Source organism: Leptonychotes weddellii, chromosome 10, assembly GCF_054177405.1.
Source record: "Leptonychotes weddellii isolate Sample4059 chromosome 10, ASM5417740v2, whole genome shotgun sequence".
In the NCBI taxonomy this organism is placed as follows: domain Eukaryota; kingdom Metazoa; phylum Chordata; class Mammalia; order Carnivora; family Phocidae; genus Leptonychotes; species Leptonychotes weddellii.
In genome coordinates, this window is record NC_138378.1 from 79,506,961 (window position 1) to 79,530,449 (window position 23,489).

Below are 23,489 nucleotides of genomic sequence, written 5' to 3' on the forward strand. Positions count from 1 at the left end.
TTCAAAAATTAGAAGACCTCACACAAAAATGCAGATTTCTGGTTCTTCTTGGAAAGGAAAAAAAAAGCCCACTTTGGGTTCTTAATCCTGCATGGCAATAATTAGTAGGGATTGAGTGGCGTGGTCATTTTTTGCTGCAGTCCCTACCACTCCCTCTTGTCTCACAGAGGTTCTGCTCACTTAGGCTGGATCCTTGGCCGCTATGGAGACAAATGATCTTGTTGCCCCCGGAGTGAGTGTGGGGGATGGGGTCCTCACCTGTCGTTGAGGCAGCAGTAGATGATGGGGTTGTACATGGTGGAGCTCATGGCCAGCCACATGATGGCCAGGTAGACCTGCTGAATGAACTTCTCCAGGTAGAGATCAGGGTTGATGTAGGGCAGGAGGAAGAAGATGTGGAAGGGCAGCCAGCAGATGGCAAAGGTACACACCACGACGATCATCATCTTGACCACCTGGCAAGAGGGTGAGACAGGTGAGACCACCTTTTCTCATGGTTCTCTCTTCTCCCACCCCCTCGCCGCACACAGTGCAGTACAGGCTGGGAAGTATTGATAATAACCCCTTTCGAGGAGGAGGAAGGACAATTTATGTGCGGTACCAAGGGACTTTGATTATGTCGGTAGTTCTCAGAGTGTGGCTCCGGTCGTGACATCATTTGGGAACTTGTCAGAAATGTGGATTCTGGGACCCCATCCCACACTCACAGAATCAGAAACCTTGGGGGTGAAACCCAGAATTCTGTGTCTGACAAGGCCTTCGGATGATTCTGAGACACACTCATGTTTGAGAACCTCTGTGTTCTATCCTTCTGGGCAGTGAGTGGAGAAGCCGAGGGTGGGCAGACCCAGGGGAATGGGTGTTCAGGGGGTAGAGATCCAGGAAGGGGGAGGAAACAGTGGGGGTGTGTGGGGGGGCAACCAAGGGCCAGGGCAGTACCTGGGCAAGGAAGGGGAAGGGAGGGGTCTGGGGAGCACCAGATGGCTAAAGGGGATTTCAAGGGTTCTTATGAACAGTGAGTGATGTAACATGTTCCTTTTTATCCCCACAAAATCTTCAGAGAAAAGCTAACTAGCATCCACTAATGAGATACTATGTAAAGAGGTACCCAAAGAGAAAAAATTAGAAAGCTCTTGATGTATCGGTTTTCGATATATCTTGTGGATACTATTAAGCGGAAAAAGGGAGGGGAAGAAGTATGTATTTATTGTGTAAAAAAGAAAACAATATATATTTGGCTTATAAATACATTGTAATATCTGGACAGATTAATAACAAATAACAGTGGTTACCGTGGTGTGCATGTGCACGTGCGCACACCTGCACATTTGGGAACTGGGTAGACAGAAGACCTAGAAAGGAGGGAGCCCTTTCATGGTAAGACTCCATATATCTTTGGACTTTTAATTGTGAAATAATTTAAGACTCCCAAGAACTTGCAACAGTAGTACCGAGAGTTCCCAGGTACCTCCAGCGATCTCATCTTACACAACTCTATCACATGATTAATGAGGAAATAAACATTAGCACAGCACTATTAACTCAACTTCAGACTGTATTTGCATTTTGCCAGTTTTTGCACGCACTCATTCTTTTTTGGTGTATAGTTCTATGAAATTGTGTCACATGGATAGATGGTGAAAACCCCACCACAATCAGGATACAGACCTGATCCATCATCAGCACAAAGAAACTCACTCATGCTACCCTTTTATAGGCAGACTCTCCCCCCAGTATAACCCGTGGCAACCCCTGGTCTGTTCTCCATCACTAATTTTGTTCCTTTTGATACTTTTTGATGTTTGAATCAAGTGAATGCATTATTTTGCCAAACTCTAATAACAAAAGAGGACTCAATAGCTCTTCACTGCCTTTGTAGTTAAATGTGTGTGTGTGCGTGCGTGTGTGGTGTATGTGTGTGCATGTTAATAGCTCGACAGGTTGCCAATTACTCTTAAGGCAAGAAGGAAGCGGCTCCTGCCTGTACAGGTGGGCCCAGGTTACAAATAGGACGAAGAAAGGTCTCTTCCCTCCCCCGCCCCACATCCCCGCCCTCCCCTCCACTGTTCCACAGACCCAGGGATGTTCTGTGCTTGCGGCCTCTGGGCCTCGGGAGGCTCTGGGGCTCAGGTGCCTGCCAGCCTATCGCCTGCGCCAGGGTGGGTCAGGTGCTGCTTGCTCTTCGATTACCTTGCGCTTGGCAGAGACCTGCTCGTGGTAGCGGTCCGAGGAGTCCCCAGGGATCTCGCTGGCCCACAGAGTGATTCCCACCACGGTGTACGCATAGCCGATCACCAGCAAGGGGAGGAAGTAGATCAGCACAGTCACGCAGATGTGGTACCTGCAACAAGGAGCATGGGAGGGGTCCGTCTGAGAAATAACAGGGGTGGTCAAAGCTTGACAACTACCTTTCTCAGCATTTGGATGACAAGGCACACCCAGGGAGGCTTGCCGCCTGCATTGAATGGTTGGGTGATACATAAATGGATAAACTAGAGAAAACAAATCTCTTCAACGTATGTTCTTCTTGTGGACTCTTTCCATAATAGAGATTCCTGCTGAGATTGAAGAGAAGAATAAACACTGGTGAAAGGGAACTGAATCCGTTGTATACCTATGACAATTTCAGTTGATAGTAAGTTCAATATTCCTTACACTCTCCCTCCAAAAAAACGCAACCTGAGGCTGCATTAATAGAAGTGTAGTCTCTAGAATTGCAGGAGATGCTTGTACCACTCGGTTTATACCAGTCGGATTACATTTAGGCTCAGTTTTGGTGCAGGAGGGTGGGCCAATTTGTACATTCAGATGAGAGCTACTAAAGGGTTGGTGAGCTCTCATCCATTCTGCATGACAAGTGGATTCACAGGTATAAGAATAATTAGCTTGGAGGAGAGAGATTACATTTATCTTAGAACTAGGAGCAGGGGGTGAAAGCACAAAGTATAAGCCCCTTCTAAGCCTGGCCCTTAAAAATGTATCTCCAGATGGAAGCTTCCCGGGTCTCTGAGTTACAACTCGCAGGCCAGATACCATCTGACTTGAGTTTGACTGGAACATGGGCAGGAAAGAAAGCTTTGCCATGTTAAACCACTGAGATTTTGAGGTTTGTTACAACAGCATACCTTATCCTATTCTGTTTAAGGCAAGGATCTTTCTAAGTAAGACACTCAAATAATTTTTTTGAATTTTGAGAAAGGATATTTTTCTCAGGGGGTCCTTGACTTGTCTGGCTAGTTGTAGCCCCTTTCACCTGATGTGAGCTTAAGGGAGAGGCTCAGTCTCCTAATAGTAATAATCGTAGTGGGAACAGCTAATATTTTGGGGAGTTCACTCTAGATCACTGTGCTAATAATAATGTATGGTATTCACAGCAGAAAGGGTAGTTAGATTTTAATTAGTGAAGAGCACAAAGCCAAGCACTCAACTACTCAACTATATTATTCTTATTTGATCCTGAAAACAAATGATTAGGTAGCTACCATCATAATCCCATTTTATAGATGAGGAAACTGAAGGTTAGAAATTAATTAACTTTCCCAAATTCACAGCTGCTAAAAAGAGGAGCTGGGATAAGAAGGCAGGACTGTGACCCCAGAACCAGCTTCTTGTCACTGGAGAAAAGTCACCCAATGATATTTTCTTCCACTCTGTTTATGCTTATTCTCTGAAATGATTTTTTTTCCCCAATAAGGAAAACCCACTTCTTTATTTCATTTCTCTCCTTTATCGGTACTATGTTTTCAATCACTTTTTTGCCCCACAGTTTTACTACTTATTCAGCTTCCTCTGAATATTAAAATTTGCAGCTTGAGGACACTTGAAGAGCTCTTAAGTAGCGCACCGCAGATCAGCAAAGCAGGGTGCTGAGCGCGTCCATTTTGTGCAGACAGGCTGCTCCGGTCTCATCAGGCTAGGGGTCAGGGACATGATGGGAGGACCATGCAGTCCTCACCTGTGCTCCTTATCCTAGACCAGTGGTTCCCAAACTTGAGCCAGCTTCAGAATCACCTGGGGGGCTTGTTTGAACACAAAGGGCTGGACCACACCTAGACGTTCCCACTTAGCAGGTCTGGGGTACACCTGAGAATCTGCATTTATTTTATTTTTTATTTATTATTTTTAAAAGATTTTATTTATTTTGTTTGAGAGAGGGAGAGAGAGCGAGAGAGCGTGCGCATGAGCAGGGGGGAGGGGCAGAGGGACAAGCGGACTTCCTGCCGAGCAGGGACCCTGCCACGGGGCTCGATCCCAGGACCTTGAGAACATGACCTGAGCCAAAGTCAGACACTTAACCAACTGAGCCACCCAAGCGCCCCCTGAGAATCTGCACTTATAACAAATTCCTAGGCCATACTGCTGCTGCTGGTCCAGGTTCAGACTTTGAGAAACACTGTCCTAAATTGATGGCTCTCAAGCCCGGAATCATGAGAATCACCAGGGGAGCTTTTAAAATGATCAGTGCTCAGAGATGGACATTTAATTGGCCTTGAGTGTAGAAGCAGGAAACCACAGTTGAGAAAATTTTCCAAGTTATTCTGATACTTGGTTAGCCCTGAGAAACACTGTTTCAGGTCCAAGGTCTGCAAGCCTGTTGGAAACCCCATTGTTTGAGATTTATGACTTCACTAAAGTGTGTGTTAACCATATTTTTTTAGTTTCTGTATCTGGTGCTTTGAGGTCTGGGCCTTGCTGACCTGGAAAGGACTGTCCCTCCTTGTGCCAGTTGATTCTTAGAGATAACTCGTGCTGGGGTGACTTTCATATACAAACTAACCAACCCAGGGCCCATACCCCCGACCTGTTTTCTCAGGGGCTCTTACACTGTGGGATGCTATCTGGCGGCCATAGTCACCCCAGGGCCACCTCGGGCAGTCAGGGGCGCGGAACCCACGGAAATCGTTCAAACTAGCCAATTCTAAGCCTGTTTACCCTGCCTCACCCATTCCTTCCCTGGAACACATAATAAAGTCTTTCCTGAAGTTCCCCCATGCTCTCTCTCTGCCTGTGGCCCTGCGTGGCACGTCTGCCCCTTCGTCCTGGGAACTATGAGTAATAAATTATCTTTTCAATGGCAATCATGTCCTCATCTATTGGCCTCACCATACCTGAATAGAAAATAAAACTTACACTTTAAAACAAAGTGCCCTTTGGAAAATCACAGATCAGATTAGACTATTAGGAAAATGCGAAGCTGAATCACCAAACATAACTTATCAACCTCACTTTTTTATTTTTTCCCCCAAGTAGGCTCCAGGCCCAGCATGGAGCCCAATGTGGGGTTTGAACTCACAACCCTGAGATCAAGACCTGAGCTGAGATCAAGAGTCGGACGCTTAACTGACTGAGCCACCCAGGAGGCCCCAGCCTTTTTTTTAAGAAGGAAAAGTTATTTTTTTATTTATTTGTAAACAACAAAAAGTATGGACTTAATTTCAGTTAAAAAGTATTATAGGGGCGCCTGCGTGGCTCAGTCATTAAGCGTCTGCCTTCGGCTCAGGTCATGATCCCAGGGTCCTGGGATCGAGCCCCGCGTCAGGCTCCCTGCTAGGCGGGAAGCCTGCTTCTCCCTCTCCCACTCCCCCTGCTTGTGTTCCTGCTGTCACTCTCTCTCTCTGTCAGATAAATAAAATAATAAAATTTAAAAAAAAGTATTATAATCAGGTAGAGCATTAACTTGTCCATTCTAGAACAGGGATGATGAAGAATAACAGAAATATGACTCCGCGATTCCACTTCTAGATGTATACTCAGAAGATTTGGAGGCAGGAACTCAAATAGATACTTCCACACCAATGTTCCTAGCAGCACTATTCACCATAGCCCAAAGGTGGAGATAACCCAAATGGCCCTCAAAAGTTGAGTGGGTAAACCAAATGTGGTATATACTTAATGATGGAATATTATTCAGCCATAAAAAGGAATGAAGTTCTGATACCTGGTACAAAATGGATGAACCTTGCAAACATTATGTTAAGTGAATAAGTCAGACACAGGAGGACAAATATTGTACGATTCCACTTATATGAAATATCTAGAATAGGCAAATTCATAAAGACAGAAAGTAGAATAGAGGTTGCCAGGGGCTAAGAGGAGAGGGTGAGATAATAGGTACAGAATCTGGGATAATGGAAAAGTTCTGGAAACGGTTTGTGGTGATGGTTGCAACAATACCAGGAATGTATAATGGTAAATTTTATGTTATATATATTTTATTGCAATAAACTTAATTTAAAAATCCATTAAGAACATTCTAGTGGAGCTGGGGTCTTTAGGTCTTCAGATGCACAGTCTTCTCCCTCCGGGAAACTCTCAACAACCTCCCTCTCCAAAATCATTAAAAAACCCAAACCAACCTGTAGGTTTGGTTCTTGGATGGGATCAAAGTTTAAATGCATCCCCCTAAATCTTGCTTAGAAAACCCCTTTTACATAGAAATTGCAAATACTCAATTTAAGCAATGTCTGAGTTATCAAAACTTCTAAATGGCTCTCAGTCAAATGAATGAAACTCCCTCAGTAGAAGATATGAAAATAAATACATTTCTCCCATCTTGACACTTTCTTGGAGAAATTTTATCATATCCTTGTAGTTAATTGGAGATAATCCTGTTTTGTAGTTTTTTTTTTTTTGCCAACATCATTATTTTAGAGAGCTGGCCAATGGAACCTGTGTAATCTTATTATGTGTGGCTCCATGCTATTGTTTGGCTCTCAACTCTGATATTCCCTAGGTTCCTGCCAGGCAGGGTTTTATCAGCTCTCAGAATTAATATCTGCCTTGGCAGAAGAGAAGAGGGGTCAGGGATGCATCAGAGTGAGTCAGAGAGGGGACCAGGAGGGACAGCAAGAGGCTGTGACAGGCCGATGGCTTGGCTGCCTTCCCACTTGATGAGATACGTGCATGGACTCTGATCATTAAATTCTGTTGGTGGAAACAGCACATTTTACAGGATAAACTTGCTGAGTACAGACTGTGTCATCCCAAATCCTGCAGATTCGCCTGTCCTGAATGCCTTAATGCTCACTAATCCAGGTTTACTTAATGTCTCACTATCTGGAGTCACCTCGTTGTTCAAGCACCAACAGTTCCAGTCTCTGAAATAATCCCCAGCATCTGAAATCAGATACATGGGTGTATTAAATAGTATCCAGCACATCTTCTAATGCACTTCTTTGAGGCTCTAGGTGCCCTGAGGTGGGGGAGGAAGGGGGTTGAGAGGGCAGGGCTCTGGGGTTCCTGCTTTCACTCTAACAAGCAACTCTGCTTTGCTGGGTTTACGTGTGACTTTCTGTGGATGATGCTGTTTGGTGGTGGTGGGGGAGACTTCAGCTGTAACAAAAAGGCTGATGAGCACTGATGTAATCCTAACCCTTATCCAATGCATTAACCCTCTCCACACTTTCCATACCATGTAATCAGCCACTTACTTCTTGAATACCCCCTGTGACGTGCCGCTCACTGGCCATAAAGCCAGCTCCATCAGCGATACCTGGGGCTTGTGAGAGATACAGGCTCCCAGGCCTCACCCCGGATGGGTCAAATCAGAATGTGTATTTTAACAAGACTCCCTGGTGGTTCATTCGCAAGTTCAAGTTTGAAGCACATGGCTCTCCATCTTGGCTGCACATTGGAATCACCTGGGGAGTGCTGAAAAATTTCAGGGTGTGGATCCCACCCTCAGCTTCTGATTGAAGCCTGGCCTGCAGGGCTGTCTGGGCCTTGGAGTTTCAGAAGCTCCCACGTGGTTCTCCTCGCAGCTGGGGCTAAGAGTCGTTGTCGCTGAGCCTCCTCCTGCCAGCACCTGCGGACCGATGCAGTGCCTCAGACTGAGAACCTGGGGCCTGCAGCTTTCACTACTCCATCCTAGGTCACGGGCAACAAGCTGAGTCCGCCTCCTGGGATGGTCCTGCAAGCTTGAGGTGACCGGGAGCACGCCTGTCCCCAGAGCCTTCTTTGCATCCCAGACTTGTGGGGCCACCCCTCGTTGGACACGAGCTGAGTAGCACCCCTTCCTGCCCTTCCGCCAACAGCCCTCGGGCTCTTGCTTCTTAGAGCGCAGTGCTGGATGCCTGCTTGACTTCTTCCTTCCAAGAACTTGTCTTCTTTGCAGCTAAATGTGGTTTCTTTGTAGTAAAAGGAAGAAAAATCCATACATTTCTTGGTTCACTTTCACTTCTAGATATCAGACCAAACCCCAAAGCCCCTGGCAGCCCTTTTGGAGGCAGATGGAAATGACAGTCTACTAATTTATAAGTTCTGCAAGTGTTTATTCTGCACCTACCAGATGCCTGGCCCTGTGTGAAGGGCCCAAGAGTCAGGTCTCATCACCAGGAGCTCAGTCTGCGGGGGACACAGAGAAATGCCAAGGAATGTGACATGGGAAGTGACAGACAGTGGTTCCCTCTTCAAGCCGAATGGAGACACTGAGAAAGGTGTCAGAGGCCTTTATAAATACATATGAAATATAAAAAATAGATACATATATCAATAATTTAAAAATTACTCTGACTACCGTAGGCATTTTGTTACTAAGTGCATGGAGAGGAATGGGAATGCAGAAGTGAGACTCTCGACCAAACCAGTCACGGAAGCTTCCTGGAAGAGGTGTGCTTGGCCAGGCCCTGATATATCAGCAGGAGGCGGGCACTTCAGGGAGGGAGAACAGCAAGGGCAAAGGCACTGACGGAGGATCTTGGCATGGTGGGGTGCTGTGCTATGTTTCGGACTGAATGGAATGTGGCCCTGTGAGGACGTATCAGGAGACTTGGCCAGAAAGGTAGACCGAGGCCAAATCATGAAGGGCATTTTATGACAGGCCGGAGAGTTTATAATGTAGTCTGAAGTTGATGGAAACCATGAAATGGTTTTAAACAGGGAGTGACATGGTCAGATGCTTGTGCTCTGATGGAGGCAGGGCTTGGATGGAGGCCGGCCAGGCTAGAGGCACCAGCCTTTAGGATGCCGGGCAGGGATCCAGGCTGGAGGTGACAATGGCCTGAGCTAGAGCCATGGCAGAATGGGGAGGCGGGGAAGTCTCCGAGGGGTGCTGTGGCTGGTGGGCTTGACAGCCAATGGGGCAATTTAGCCGGATTTCTGGCCTGGGTGAACGGGGGGAGAGTGAGGCCAACTGTTGCTGGTAGGGGGACCGTGGAAGAGGAGCAGGCTTGCTGGGGGAGGTCAGCAAGTTGACATTTGGACATGCTGACCTTCAGGCGGGCAGTTGGATGTCTGGATCTGGCTGGAGCTAGGACAAAACACCTGGATGGAGATTAGATTTGGAGCCCTTGGGTGTCCCCAAACCCTGAGAAGATGAGGGGATACTGGGGAGAGAGGAGAGTGGGAGTGAGCTCAGGCAGGAGGGAAGAAGGACGGGGAGGGAGCGGAGGGAAGGGAGGGCGAGTCCAGGGGCTGGTGGAGCCTGTCTGGGGGAGGGGCGTTGGGAGGGCAGGGGGTGGGATGAGGACTGGAACTTGCTCTGTGGTTTTGGAAAGAGGAGGTGAGGAGCAGAGTCAATATTTTCGGGGTGGTTAGCGAAGGCTAGCGCAGGTGGGCTGGCTGATGGGGAGTGAGGAAGTGGGGGTAGTAGGTGGAGACTCCATTCTTAAAATGTTGGGTCATGAAAGGGAGGGGAGGGCAGGGGCCAAAGGAAGCCATCTGTGTGTTGTTTGACAAGGCAGAGGATACTGAAGCCCCCAAGTACCCTCCCCTGCTTGTGCCCAGTCTACCCTGGGTTACAGTCATGTGAGTACATGTCCTTCTCCCTGTTCTTCAGAAGAGGGGCCAGGATCAAACCTCTATCAAGATTGCATCCAGCCGGGGCGCCTGGGTGGCTCAGTCGTTAAGCATCTGCCTTTGGCTCAGGTCATGATCCCAGGGTCCTGGGATCGAGCCCCGCATCGGGCTCCCTGCTCCGTGGGAAGCCTGCTTCTCCCTCTCCCACTCCCCCTGCTTGTGTTCCCTCTCTCACTGTGTCTCTCTCTGTCAAATAAATAAATAAAACCTTTAAAAAAAAAAAAAAAAGACTGCCTCCAGCCATCAATTTGGGGCACAAATGCCCCTAAGTCAGCCTGTTTTAGGATGTGCTTTGACCAATCGAGGCAGATGCTCAAGTGAATTCATTGAATTCACAGAAAGATTGGGTTCACAAAATTCCTACCCCCAAATGGTCCTGCCTCCTGGAGGTAGTCGCTCAGCTCCTGCCTGTGAACGAGACAGGAAATAAAGCACATTTCTTCGTCAGTCACTGTCCAAACCATACAAGTCAGAATTTTGATGTGTTCTTCTCCAGGCAACTTTTTATATTTTATCTGCTTCATTAGATGCTATGGTCCTTGGAGGCAGAGCCCAACGGTATTCTTCTTTAATCACCCTTGCAGAAGTGGTACCAATGAAATGTTTCATAGAAAGAGAGCATCTCAGGCTTGGAAGGACATTAGAATTCTCACCTGCTCCATCCCCACACCAGCAACAAGTCCCCCTGAGGGCATCCTCCACAGTAGTGTGTCTAGCATCCACTTGAATGCATGTCCGACAGGCACAGAGCCTGGAGGCCCAAGCATTTCCTACGTTTTCATTTTTTAATCAATAGTTTTCTTGTTGCAAGCACTATATATTCATTGTGGATTTGAAAATATGGGCAAGGGTTAAAAGAAAAGCTTTAGGGGGCGCCTGGGTGGCTCCGTTGGCTAAGTGTCTGAAAACTCTTGGTTTCAGCTCAGGTCATGATCTCCTGGGTTGTGAGATGGAGCCTGGCGTGGGGCCATGTGCTCAGTGGGGAGTCTGCTTGAGGACTCTCTCCCTCTCCCCCTCCCCCATTCATGTGCGCAGCGCATGGGCTCTCTCTCCACCTAAAATTAAAAAAATCTTTAAAAAAAGAAAAACTTTAGAAGTTCCTATAATCCCATGACCTTGAAATAAATTTTATTAAAATTGACTAATGTCGTTCCATACCTATATGCACACGCACACTCACATTTATACATACGTAAGTGTGTTTTATATTACTTCAAAAATCACACTGTCACAATCCTCTTTTTATGTCAATAAATATTTTTCTATAACAACATTTCTCATGGGTGTGATGATGCCCCATTTTATGGAGGTACATGTGTATTCAGCCTGTCTTCTAATTGGGACATTTGGGTTGTTTACTATGTTTTGATATTTAACTGATACTGTAATTAACATCTTGAATACATGCCTTTGCTCTCATTCTTATTTCCCAAGGATTAATTCACCAGAATTAAGTTAAAGTGTCCTTAAAGGTTTGGTATATCTTGTCACTTGTCAGAGAATACCTGCCAGTTTACACCACCCATGGCCTTGGGGCTTTCCCTTTCCCTGCACAGCGGCACTGGGTGTTAGTAAGTCTTCTAGTCTTCGACAGCATGACAGTTTACGTTTAATATTCTTGATTCATTATGCACTGAAATTTTATAATTATGCTTTTTTATCATTGTCATGTCTTCTTTTCCAAATTGACTGCTTGTTTAATTTGTTTGATTTTACATTGGGGTATTCCTACGGTCCTTACTAATTTGTGAGAACTCTTTATGGCTTCTGTCTATCGTATTATACTTAGAATTGCCTTCCCAATACCAAAATCATGAAAATATTCACTCATATTTTCTTCCTGTTCATTTATTTGATTATTTGCATTGTAACTATTCAGTCCATCAGGGATTTATTTTGGTGAGTATATTGACAAAAGGCTCCAAATTGTTTTCTTCAATGATTCCTTGGCTCTGTTTGGGGCTTTCACTCTGTTTCCTTAATCGATCTTTCTTTCTTTCTGGTGCCATCTCCACACTCTCTCATTTTTTGTGGCTTTGTAGTGTATCTTTTCTCCATGACAGTAAATCTCTTCTACTATTTTACTCAGTTCTCCAAAATAAAATATCTCCAGACCTTCACATTTCTTAAGAAGAGGGTCAGGGGATAGTTTCAGTTATTTGCAGCCAGACTTTCAGCTTTCCAGAAGATATCACATGGCAAATTCGCCGGCCTCATCCCCGCACTGGCTCTCATGATGTCCTGGTTTCAGATTTTTTCTTGCTCGGCTAGCTCTCTCAGACGAAGAGAACAAAAGAGGATGTGTTGCCAGGAATGGCTCCAGAGTTTGGAAATGCTCTAACAAGAGATATGTAAACAATGGACTCGGCAGAAAGAAACTAGACTCCCTTACCCACACCCCTCCTCCTTCCAGTTTGCTCAGGGGCAGAATGGGAATGGGGTAGAGACGGGAAGAGAATACTCCTACCTGAAATTTTCACTGGTTTCTATGTTAAAGAAAAAATAAACCCTGAATTCCAAAGCTTCTGCACACTTCCCAATGCTGAGAGAAGAGAGTAAATCAGATGGTCCTTGATTTGGCTGAGGACTTTATTGTGTTTGGGGACAAGAAAAGATAGGCCAAAAGCTTAATTTGAGGTAGGGAGAAAAATGCTAAACCTGTCTCTGGCGGGGGGCAGCGGGGAGAATATCAACAGTACAAGGAACAAGCAAGAGAAAGAGAGAGCGAGCGAGTGCGAGCGTCCCTGAGGCCCAGGATCGGAAGCAGGGACTTGTGAAAGGGCACCAGCAACAACTTCCCCGTGGTGAGAACTGCTCACCAGATTGCAAAGACGAGGGTAGCTGTGAGTAAATTCAAGAAAGAACAATCCTATCCTCTGCTGTAATTCTCTGATTTCTATAATTACTCCTCTAATGTTCTGTAAAATATGCCCCACCCAACAGCTCCATGTCAGCGGGGCTTTGAGGAAATGAAGGAGGAGGACTGATTTCCAGAGTGGGGCCAAGGGGGCTGGTCAGAGATCCTGGTGGCCACAGAGTTCCCATGGTGGGTGAAGGTTCTTGCTTTGGTGGGGTAGGGAATGTGGTGGGGAGGGAGACTCTGTCTCAGGAGGCAGGGAGACAGACATGGAGTCCCTGAGTCTATACTCTGTTCCCTGGTCGATCTTCTCAGCCTGGCAGATCACATCAAATCATGTAGATATTCCTGGAATCCCCATGGTAGTTCTGGAAATCCCAGAACAACACAGCCCAGCTATTGACGTCCGAGAAGACAACCACCACCAGGTGGCGCCAAACTGCAACCATCACCTGGACCAATCAGCGTTTCATTTGGGTTACTGGCATTTCCCCTAACACCACTATGTTAAAGCAGCGTGCATTTTATGGGCTTGCATTCATTGTACCCTCCACACCTCACCCCCAATCCCTCATGATGCCATTTTCCGGTATGCACTTTGGTCCAGTGTTTAGCAATGTAGCATGAGCTTTGTAAGCTTTCTTGGTTCATTACAACCCCGCTGAGAACAAGACTGCATTTTGTCTGTGACATGTTTTTTTCCGAGGATTAGTGAGCACTGATAAATGTTTTGCTGATATCACTCACCCACCCTCAGCCCCTCCAGATAGTTGACTCTCTTGCGCTCTGCTCTGCTTGAGGTTGGCTGACTGTCACTGCAGTGGAATCCTCCTTGCTGGATGAGTCACCAGGGACAGATCTGGGATGAGCTTCTGCCCTGGCTGCCCAGCCTGTAACTAATGCTGAGTGAGGAGGACTCAGACTCACGCAGCGCACGGACGCTGGTACTTTACCATTCTGTCAAGCACTGAAAATACAGAGATTTTTTTCTGGTGGGGCATTGTTTAAAAACCGCTTCTGTTGGTGCCAACTGGTATCAGTAAACATTTCCTGATAGAAGTAAGTTGCACCAGAAATATGGGTGTTGGTTGGTGGTTACCCTCCCTCTAGTCTGTGGGATCTGAAGAACACTTAAAATAATCAAAACAATCCTAGTCATGAGAGCCTGTCCACCCTGTCTGGACTAAGTTCCCAGACTCTTGGCCTTCATGCCGAGTGCCCACTTCTCTTGCTCTGCCTGTAACGTTCCTCTTCACAAGGCAAATCTTAGTAACAACACCTCCTAGCGGATGGCCAGTTAGTGGCCATTTTCCTTGTCTTTGGGTGAAATCTTCTGATGAAACCTTGCATCAAGCGTGGTACCATGTAAGCAGCTACTGGCTTGTAAAAGAGGCAGAAGTCTCACGTTTTCTAGTTTCATTGTAAAGGTGTTTCTGCAAAGTGGATTTCCCTTCGTGTCATTACCTCTGGGACTTGGGGTAAGAGACAGAGATTGCTAACCCCATTTTAAATAGAAAAATTAAGGCACAGGGAAGGTAATTGCCTTGTTCAAGTCACTCAGGGTTGAAATGGGAATAGAAAACAGATCTGTCCTTCTCCCATTTCAATCCTTTGCTTTTTTTCCCCCTTTCTGCTCAGATGAGCTCAGAAGAAGAATTGATAAATGTCACTCGGAGCAGGGAAACCATAGTTTTCTAAGAATGAACAACACGTACATCATGCACAAAAATTATCCACAGCATTTCATAATGGCAGGTAATTTACTAAAGAATAGCATAGCTTAAAACATCAGCCCCAGCATTCAGTTTTGTCCACATGGGTGACTTGGAATGTGGTCAAGTCTTAGCTTCTAGTTTACAATGCATTTCCACTGCCTTTTCCTGCCTTGAACCCTGAGCCCAAAGATGCTCCCAGTTGGCTGAAATATGTGGGAAAGACAAACACCCTACTTTCTGTGTCTCAGCCAAAAGTTGCTCAGCACAGACAATAGACCACTACACCACAAGCCACGCAGGCTGCCAGCTTAGAGTTTCCACTAACAAACTGAGCAACGCAATTTATGTGTCTCACAAGAAATATTCAAGGAGACTACATTAATCAATTTGACGTCTGCTGTGAGTCATATGTGAGAGGACAAACATTTTTAACGTGGGAGTATCGACAGATTCTCATGTCTCTCCAAGCTGGCCAAAGAGAATCTAGTAATTTCTGCACCATCTTTCCTCTTACAAAAAAAAAGGGGGGGTCTTTATTGCTGGAATAAAAGCTAAGCTGATCTGTGCAATAGAGACAGAAGGTCTGTATGGGCTGGATGTGGGAAGGAGGCTCCGACCGGGAGGGCCCGAGGCGGGCAGTGATGGGGTACGAGAGCAGGACGTCAGAAAAGACCAAGAATTGTTGGCAGTTATTGCCGTGGACAGCTGTTTTGGCTACTTTTTAATAGAGTTCCTATTTTTATTACTTTTACCTATTAAACGAGGCTTCCTGAACTTGACTCTGTGTACGTGCTGGATCATGCCCGCTTTGGCTTTATGAGGGTTGTGTGTATATTGTTGACAAAGTCACCTGTTCAGGATGGAGGCCAGCCCTGTGTTGAGGTAGCACCTTAGTTACGGGGGAGGAACGTGTGAAAGAAGGAGCAGTGTACTTGCCGCTGGGCTCCATTCATTCAGCCATCCGATTGTTCATGAACTCCCTACTTTGTGCTAGAATCTAGGGATACCTGGTGAATGAAAAACACATGGTCCCTGCCCTTGAGAAGCTTATAGTGGGGAAGACCTATGATAAATGAATATAGGAACAAATAAATATAAACCCATGAATGTGTTACATGCATAAAGGAACCAGTGGGGATGGCGATGGAGAATACGAGGCACTCACACTCAGAGGACTCTCTGATGAGGTGACCCGAAGAGTGAGGCAGCCACATAAGGGTGCGGGGTTGAGGGCCCGTGCAGAGACAAGAGCAGGCACAAGGGGTTGAGGCGGGGGCAGGGGGGGCGCAGAGGGGAGCGGGGCACCGGGGACGAGGGACGTCCCCAGGCCCAGCCTCCGGCCCAGTCCCGTAGCCCCACACATTCACTGTGTTTGGGAAGGAAAGAGGCTTAGGAGAGGTGGCGTCTTGGCTGAAATGGTTTTCCAACATGTGATAATCCTGGTTCAAAGGGGGCCTGGGTAGAACATGGCGGCGTAAGGAGCATATGTGTAACTAAATAGCGCCTTTCAGTACTGACAGGGGCCAGAGAGATACCTAGCCCCGACGGGCCTCCAGATAATAACAATAATAATGACAACAACAACAGCAACCCCAACCCTAACCCTGCACACGGAGACAGTGTTTGCTGCATGCCGGGCACTGTTCTCAATGCTTTATATATATATATGGCGCCCCACTCACGACTCCCTACAGTAATCTTGGTTTTACAGACGATAACACTCAGACACAAAGATTGCAGAGCACGTATGTGCCGTGGCACTCGGAACAGCCCCGGGACGCCATTCGCAGAGACAGTTGTGTGAACAGCACCCCCTGGAGTTGTGCAAGGCGGTTCACCCTGACAGAGTCTAAGCAAGCGGCCCAGGAGTTCTATGTTGTAGAGATCAGCATTGCCTTGGGTGAAAGGATGGTGCCATTCTCATCACATACTATCAAAGGTACATGCTGTCAACATGGCTTATCGCTGTTGATGTTGACTTGGGTCACCTGAGGCAGCATTTGTCAGGTTTATCCACCCTACAGCTACTCCCCGCCCCATTCCACACTGTGCTCTTTGGAAGAAAGTCACCAGGCACAGCCCACACTTAAGGAGTAGGGAGTTATGCTCCCCTATAGAGTAGCTACATAAATTATTTGGAATTTTTCTGCATGGGATAATATGGGACAAATAGAACATTCGTCCATTCTTCCTCATTTGCTTATTTATTCAATACTTTATGTCAATATGGACCCATGGATATGTATTATATCCTTGGAGTTATAATCCAATACTACTTTATTTTTTTGTTCTAACTGCCCCAGCTTCAGCCACTGGGAGCTCTTCTGATTGCCCCCACGTCTCTTGACTTCCAACATCATTTGTGTGAGTTTGTATGTGTGTATGTTGGTTCCCTTTGTTGGAGAACAAAGTTAGAAACCGAGATCTGGGTCCTGGGTGATACAAAGCCTCATTACCCTTTCCAAGTGCAGCCATATTTATTTTGTCATTTTCTCCCCACCTCTTATCCTCTCGCCCCCCAGACAATCCCTCCCCCCATCCCCCTGCAGAGTGAGTAGAATCATTCTGACCCTACATAAAACTAGGGAACTGCCCTCCAGAGATCATGCAGCAGATCTCAAACTAGACCCTAAATCTCACGACTCTGAGTCTCAAGCTTTTTCCAACCACACTTGTGCTCTGCACTTGGTGCTCTTCCAGACTTCCTGCTCATTTAATCCTCATAGCGGCCAGAGGAGATGCTCCTCGTTTTTGCTACTCTGCAGGCAAGGTTGCTGAGACACAGAGAGGTAGCTCCTGCATAGCTGGGCATCTGGTGAGTAGTGGTCGTAGGGAGGAGTGGTCAGACGTGGCCCCGGGGCCCCTGACACCACGGGCCCCACACTTTAGCCCTCCACGGCAGGGGCCACAAGCCACTGCCCCCAGGTCGAGTCACGTCACCACCTGTTTGCTTAGGGTTCGTGAGCTAAGAATAATTTTTACATTTATAAATGGTTAAAAAAAAATCAAAAGAAGATTATTTCATGTCATGTGAAAACTATATGAAATTCAAATTTCAGGGACCATGAATAACATTTTCTTGGAACGCAGCCATGCCCGTTCATTTAAGTATGTCAGCGACTGCTTTTGTGCCACAGCGGCCAAGGGGAAGAGCGGCCCTAGGTCCTGCAAAGCCCGAAATAGTTACTACCTGGCCTCTTAAAATCTGCCAACCCCTTCTCCATTGTACTGCGAAGAGAAGGGGCTGAGTTACCACCATCACCGGGGAAAGCAGTGCAGGCCAGCACTGTGCCTTCACTGGTCTTATTTATGCTACTGGGATGCTCTCCCTGGTAGCCCAGGGCGGGGAAGGAAGGGTCCAGTTTCTGTCTTCTTGATGAGTTAGCTGCTGAGCCAAAGATGTAGGGAAGGATTAGAGACCTGAGGGGAGCAGTCGCAGGAAGATAGTCCTGCCCTTCTTCAAGGCCCCTCTCCTGCTGCAGGGAGCTTCTCTGGTCTTTGTCACCCCTCCCTTTCCTCCGATCTCCCACACCACTTAGCAACGACTTCGTCTTTTGATTACTCGATGCCTTGTACAGTTTTTTCACGCACGTGAGCTTTATCTTCCGAGTTATCTGTAAGCTCCCTGAAAGCAGGGACAGTATCTTTTTCTTCTGCACTCCCTAAATTATCAACCACAGATTAAGTATGCCAAAACCCGGCTCTGAACATTGAGACAAATGACCTCCTCGTGCAGGCTTCCGGCTGCCTACCAGATTAGGCATGAACTCCGTAGCTCAAGGTGGAGATGGAGGCGGGGAGAAGAGGGGGGGAGGAAGGGTCCAGTTTCTGTCTTCTTGATGAGTGAGCCAAAGATGTAGGGAAGGATTAGAGACCTGAGGGGAGCAGTCGCAGGAAGATAGCTCATGACTTCAATAAGGGAGGTTCTGGAAGGTTGCTGGTAGCACTAATGAATACGGCCACACACGAATGAAAACAGCCACAGTGCCTGGTTTCGGGACTTTCACTAGCATTCCTGGGAGATGCCAGGTGTTCGAGGGGAGAAAATGTAAGAATATGAGGTGGGAATGCTGAGGCCGGGGATAGGCCATGGAGACTGGAAAATGTTGAGAGCAAAGAAATGAATACATGTTTTGAGCCACCCTTGATTTAGCTCCGGCTGCAAGCCAGCAAGTCATCTTGCATTACCCTCTTCAATGCCCACACCAATTCTCTTCAGGTGGGCTTCTATCTTGTCAGTTTTGCAATTAAATTTGATGTTGACTGATGTCACAGTACTAACATGTGGTGTGGGCTGGGATTTTAATCGATCTTTTTCCACTCTACTCTTCTGCCTTCACACTGTGGAAATGGGGTCCAAGAGGCCCCAGGGTACCACAGATTAGGGGAGTAAGTGAAGCCTTGAAGGGTTACGAGACTCTTTAGCACCCTCATTTCTAGCCCATCCCATGTCTTTCCTCACTGTGGTGCCATTCACCTAATCCCTCCTGGCTGGCCCAGGCACACGGGTGGTGCTTGTGTTCTGCTGAATGTGTCGGTGCAAAGCAGAACCCTGAGGGTACCGTGGGCAGGTGCGTGCAGGAGGCCACTCCTTGCTTTCCTCTCTCTCCAGTCCCAGAAAATCAGGAGTGGGAAGGGGACCATCAAGGGTCCAACCTCAAAACCCCTTTCCTTTTCACTATGACTCTCCAGCAAGACCCCTCCTATGCACTGAATGTTCGTGTCCCCCCAGTTCACATGTTAAAACCCCCACCCCCAGGGGGATGGTTCTAGGAGGTGGGGCCTTTGGGAGGTAATTAGATGATGAGGGTGGAGCCCTCATGACGAGATTAGTGACCTTATAAGAAGAGATGCAAGAGAGATGATCTCTGTCTCCACCATCTGCGGATACAGCAAGAAGGGGGCCCTCTGTAAATCAGGATGAGGGTTCTCACCAGGAGCTGAATTGGCTGGCACCTTGACCTTGGACTTCCCAGCCTTTAGAACTGTGAGAAATAAATGTTCCTTGTTGCAGCCCCCCAGTGCGAGGTATTCTGTTGCAGAAGCCCAAAGGACAACCCAGGTTTATTCCAGACTCTCTCCGAGTACAATGCTTGGGTGAAAACCTGTTTTGGTGCCAATCGGACAATAACAACAAAAATGTTTTTAAAGATAAGAAAGGAGGTGGCTTCCTGGGTCTAGAAGGAGAAAGATGAGAGGTTTTTCTGACCATGTGAAAACCCATTTGCTGTCTTCCATCTCTATGGCCACTGTTCTCCGACAGATTGTGTAAAATAAATCACCATGGGCATGTTTTTAAAAAAACGATTCCTAGGCCCTACCTCGGAGATTCAGAGGGAGGACCTGGACATGAATTTGAACAACTGCCTCAAGCACCTGCAGCAGGTGGCCCCACCTGCACGTGAAGAAAACAGCGCTCTAAGAGGGAGCCCAAAGTCACCCGCTTAAAACCACGTCAATCCTAATTTAAGTCTAGTGGAGGGCAGTCGTCCAAATTCCTCCCCAGAGACAGATTTGCCAGTGACCTTTGCCGCAATTTGAGAGAAAATGGGTGTGTGTGGCACACAAAGTTGTCTCCGGGGACAGCAGGCGGGCTGGCTGCCAGGGACCCCCAAAAGGCATTCACCTTGGGGAGCTCTCTCCAGTGCAGGGCCTGGCCCCAGGTCCCTCATCTGTCAGCATGCACAGCCTCAGAGGCATGGGCAGGCTAACCATGCTCTCAGGAATCTGATTTGGAAGCCATTTTCTGGGGGAATTATTTCTGGCAGACTGGATGCCAACACTGCCAGATCAGCAGGCTGCAGGTCACGTCATCAGGAGGGCGGCTTGCTGAACAGGGCCTCCTGGCATCAGACTCCGAGAGGCCGGAAGGCGGGTGCACACCCCTCCACAGTGAGGATGTGTCGGGGGCGTGGACGCGCCCGCCCCCGGGGGACACCCACAGCTTCGAAGTGCCGGTGCCCGGAAGATGGCCTGCAAGGTGAGGTCAACTTCAGGACACTTTTGCCCAAGTCCTCAAGGTCTATGGCTCACAGACTTCTCCATTTCATGGGAAAAGTTTAAACAAAACGGGGACTGATGTGGGTTTGTTTGGTTGGTTTTTTTTTAGTCTCTTATTGTACAAGTAAGGACATTACAAATACCAACCTAAGGGAAGCTAACCTAAGCTAAAGCAAAGGAGACTAAGCTAAGCTAGTGACTACCGTCATCATTACTATATTCAGTAAATTATATTTTAACAACAGGAAGACATAAGCATCATTTCAGCATAGAAGATAGCCCTTTAAATTAAAAAAAAAAACCTCACTACATTAACAGAGAAAGCTTCACTAGCTGCTGGCATTCGAACAGGGTGTCTGGAAACCACTGAGAATCTGGCCATTGTTCAAGGGCCATCACTGTGTGTCACTGTCTACAGTCACCATCCAGATGAGCTGCCGCCCGTCCATTTCATTTCCACCTCCTGGCTCCCAACCGCAGTGCCATCCTGCTCCCGGATGCCCCTGACTGGCTGCTGAGGTGTCCCCCAGCTTGCACGGACAGCTCCTGCATCCTGTGTGTGTGCAAGCTCCCAGGGGGAGTCTCCGAGGGTGACTTTATCTCTGAGAGGAGGAGGGGGAGGGGTGAGAAGGGTGGTGACTGGCTGAAGTTGGTCACCAGGCTTGGTGGCTGCATCTTCTGTCTGACCACCGCCGAGGGGGTGTGTGTGACCAGGGGCCGCACGGCATGTTGCTGCTGGCCAGGAAGGCAGCAACTGGTGTGAGCCCAGTTACTCACTGGGACGAAGACCAAAGGGAGAGAAAGAAACAAGAGGGACTGAAGGATGAGGGCGTGGTGGTTGCTCACAGGTGAGGGTGCTCCTGGGGCCCTCCTTGTCCAGAGTCAGCTGGACGCCCACGGAACAGGCCTGGGAGGAGGGAGCCATCAGTCTGTGGGGAGGGTGGGTTGACACAGTCTCCCATGTCTGGAGACCACTCTCGGGGAAATAGGAGGACAGAGAAGGGAAACACTTCTGAGACACTCACTCATCTGGTCATTTAATGGGATTCTGGGCGATTCCTTTTCCACAGCCTCATATAGGACCAAGAGACATAGGCCAAATAAAGCAAGGCTCCCAAACCCACCTGAAGGACCATTTCTGCCAGGCAGGGTGAGGCAATGACGGAACAGGCTTTCCTCAGCCCAGCTGGGAAGCCCTTTTCTACCCAAGGGCTTTGAACCTGAAGGCAGCTTCACAATGCCTGAAGTAAATGAAGGACACCTGCTGCGGCCTCGCCCCATTCTGTGCTCTGCCCAAACAAAAAGTCTCTTGGAATTATATGGCACATACAGTGTCTGAGATAGGCCACACATATTAGAATTTATATTACTAATTAGTTATTATTTTTTAACCATTTATCATGTTACACTGTTTACCAAGTGGAGGGAAGTATCAAAGTACTGTTCCCAGGTGCTCCTGCTAAATGGCAGCCCAGCTCACAAGAGGCACCAAGCGTATCTGCAAGGCGAGAAACCACGGAGACATGTGTGGACTAGTGTTGTCGGAACTTGCTGCGAGGGAGAGAAGCTGACAACGGACGGTCCCTGTGGTCTTCGTTCCCTGAAACTCCGCTTCTAGCAAGAGCCCTATTACGTCTGCTTTGAGATGCCGGCATCCACCAGGAGCTCCTGGGTGTACCAGGCCTTGTGGGGGACGCACAGCTTGGACTACGTATCCACATAACGTGGCTCTCGCGCCCCATGCGGCTCCGGGGCCTGTATCAGTTTTGACATGTCTTTTTGAGACATCACATTTCCCCAGCCTGGGGAAATAGGGATTTTTGGAAAAATAGCATAAAATTCAATGTGATCCAGATTTTTCTTTTAAAGAGAGAAATAAAAATCTTTCACTCATCTTATTCACTAAGAACAGGGATGGTCCCTTGGGGGAGTGTTTTTAGGTGAGAGGGTGGCTTTGGATTATAGTCTATCTGCAGCCATCTGCCATATAGAGGCCAGGCCTGTTTTGAGGGTGTGTGTATGCATGAGAATTAGGCTCCTTGCATGAAATAAAATGTTTTAGGACTATGAGGGTTGGAGGACCTCAATATGTGTAGTGTGGGTAGGTGACAAGCTCGTCTCGCTTTGCCTGGGATTTTTTGGTTTTATTTATTTATTTATTTGAGAGAGAGAGAGAGAGAGAACGCGCACAAACAAGCAGAGGGGGCGGCAGAGGGAGAGGGAGAAGCAGACTCCCCGCTGAGCAGGGAGCCCCAAAGCGAACCTTGATCCCAGGATCCTGGGACCATGACCTGAGCCAAAGGCAGATGCTTAACCGACTGAGCCACCCAGGCACCCCGATTTTTAAACCCTGGTTTTAAAACAGAAGGTCTTGCATCCGAGGAAACCCGTCAGTTCCAGGCAAATCAGAATGGTTGGTCACCCTACATGTGGGGGTCCCGTGAACCTGCTCCTCTTCCTAGCTGTCCCCTCTCTCACTGGCCTATGATAGGTTTGATTAGACACTACTCAAGATCCATTCCTTTGAGTGCAGACATTGTCGCATATTAAGCTGTAGACACCTTGGAGAGGGGTGACCCATTAAACCATTACAGCTGGAAACAGCATTCTCCACAGCTGATCACTCCCTCCTCTCGAAACAACTATCTCCTTCCTCAGGGAAATGCAAATTAAGACCACAACAAGATAGCATTTCACATTTACTAGAAAGGCAAAAATAAAGAAGTCTGACAACACCAAGTGTTAGCAAGGACATGGAACAATAGGAACTCTTGTTCACTGCTGGTGCGTGTATAAGTTGGTGCACTCACTTTGGAAAACAATTATCTTATAGACATTATCTTACAAAATTGAACATGTCCAAACCCAAGCTAATTTCACTTTAAGATATGTGCCGTAGAGAAACCCTTCTACTTAGAACTCAGGAATCATACATAAAAATGTTTACAGCCGCAAAACATGAGTAACCTCCAAAGTGACGACAAGGAAGAGAGAGGATAAATAAATTGTGGAGTACTTACACATGGAATAACATGCAGCAGTTAAAACTACTGAACCACAGATACAAACAATAACAGATGAATCTCAGAGACAAAGTGTTAAGCAAAAAATTTAAACTAATC

At 47.3% G+C, this 23,489-nt stretch overlaps 1 protein-coding gene across 1 annotated transcript in view; it reads right to left on the reverse strand.

Moving 5' to 3' along the window:
* The window catches only part of TACR1 (tachykinin receptor 1), a 146,393-nt gene that overhangs the window by 4,678 nt on the left and 118,226 nt on the right, over positions 1-23,489 (reverse strand). The window contains exons 3-4 of the mRNA XM_081796645.1: positions 2,191-2,341; positions 259-455 (exon numbers count right to left, since the gene is read on the reverse strand). Coding sequence (XP_081652771.1) covers positions 259-455; positions 2,191-2,341 — 348 coding nt within the window. The remainder of the gene's footprint in view (positions 1-258; positions 456-2,190; positions 2,342-23,489) is intronic.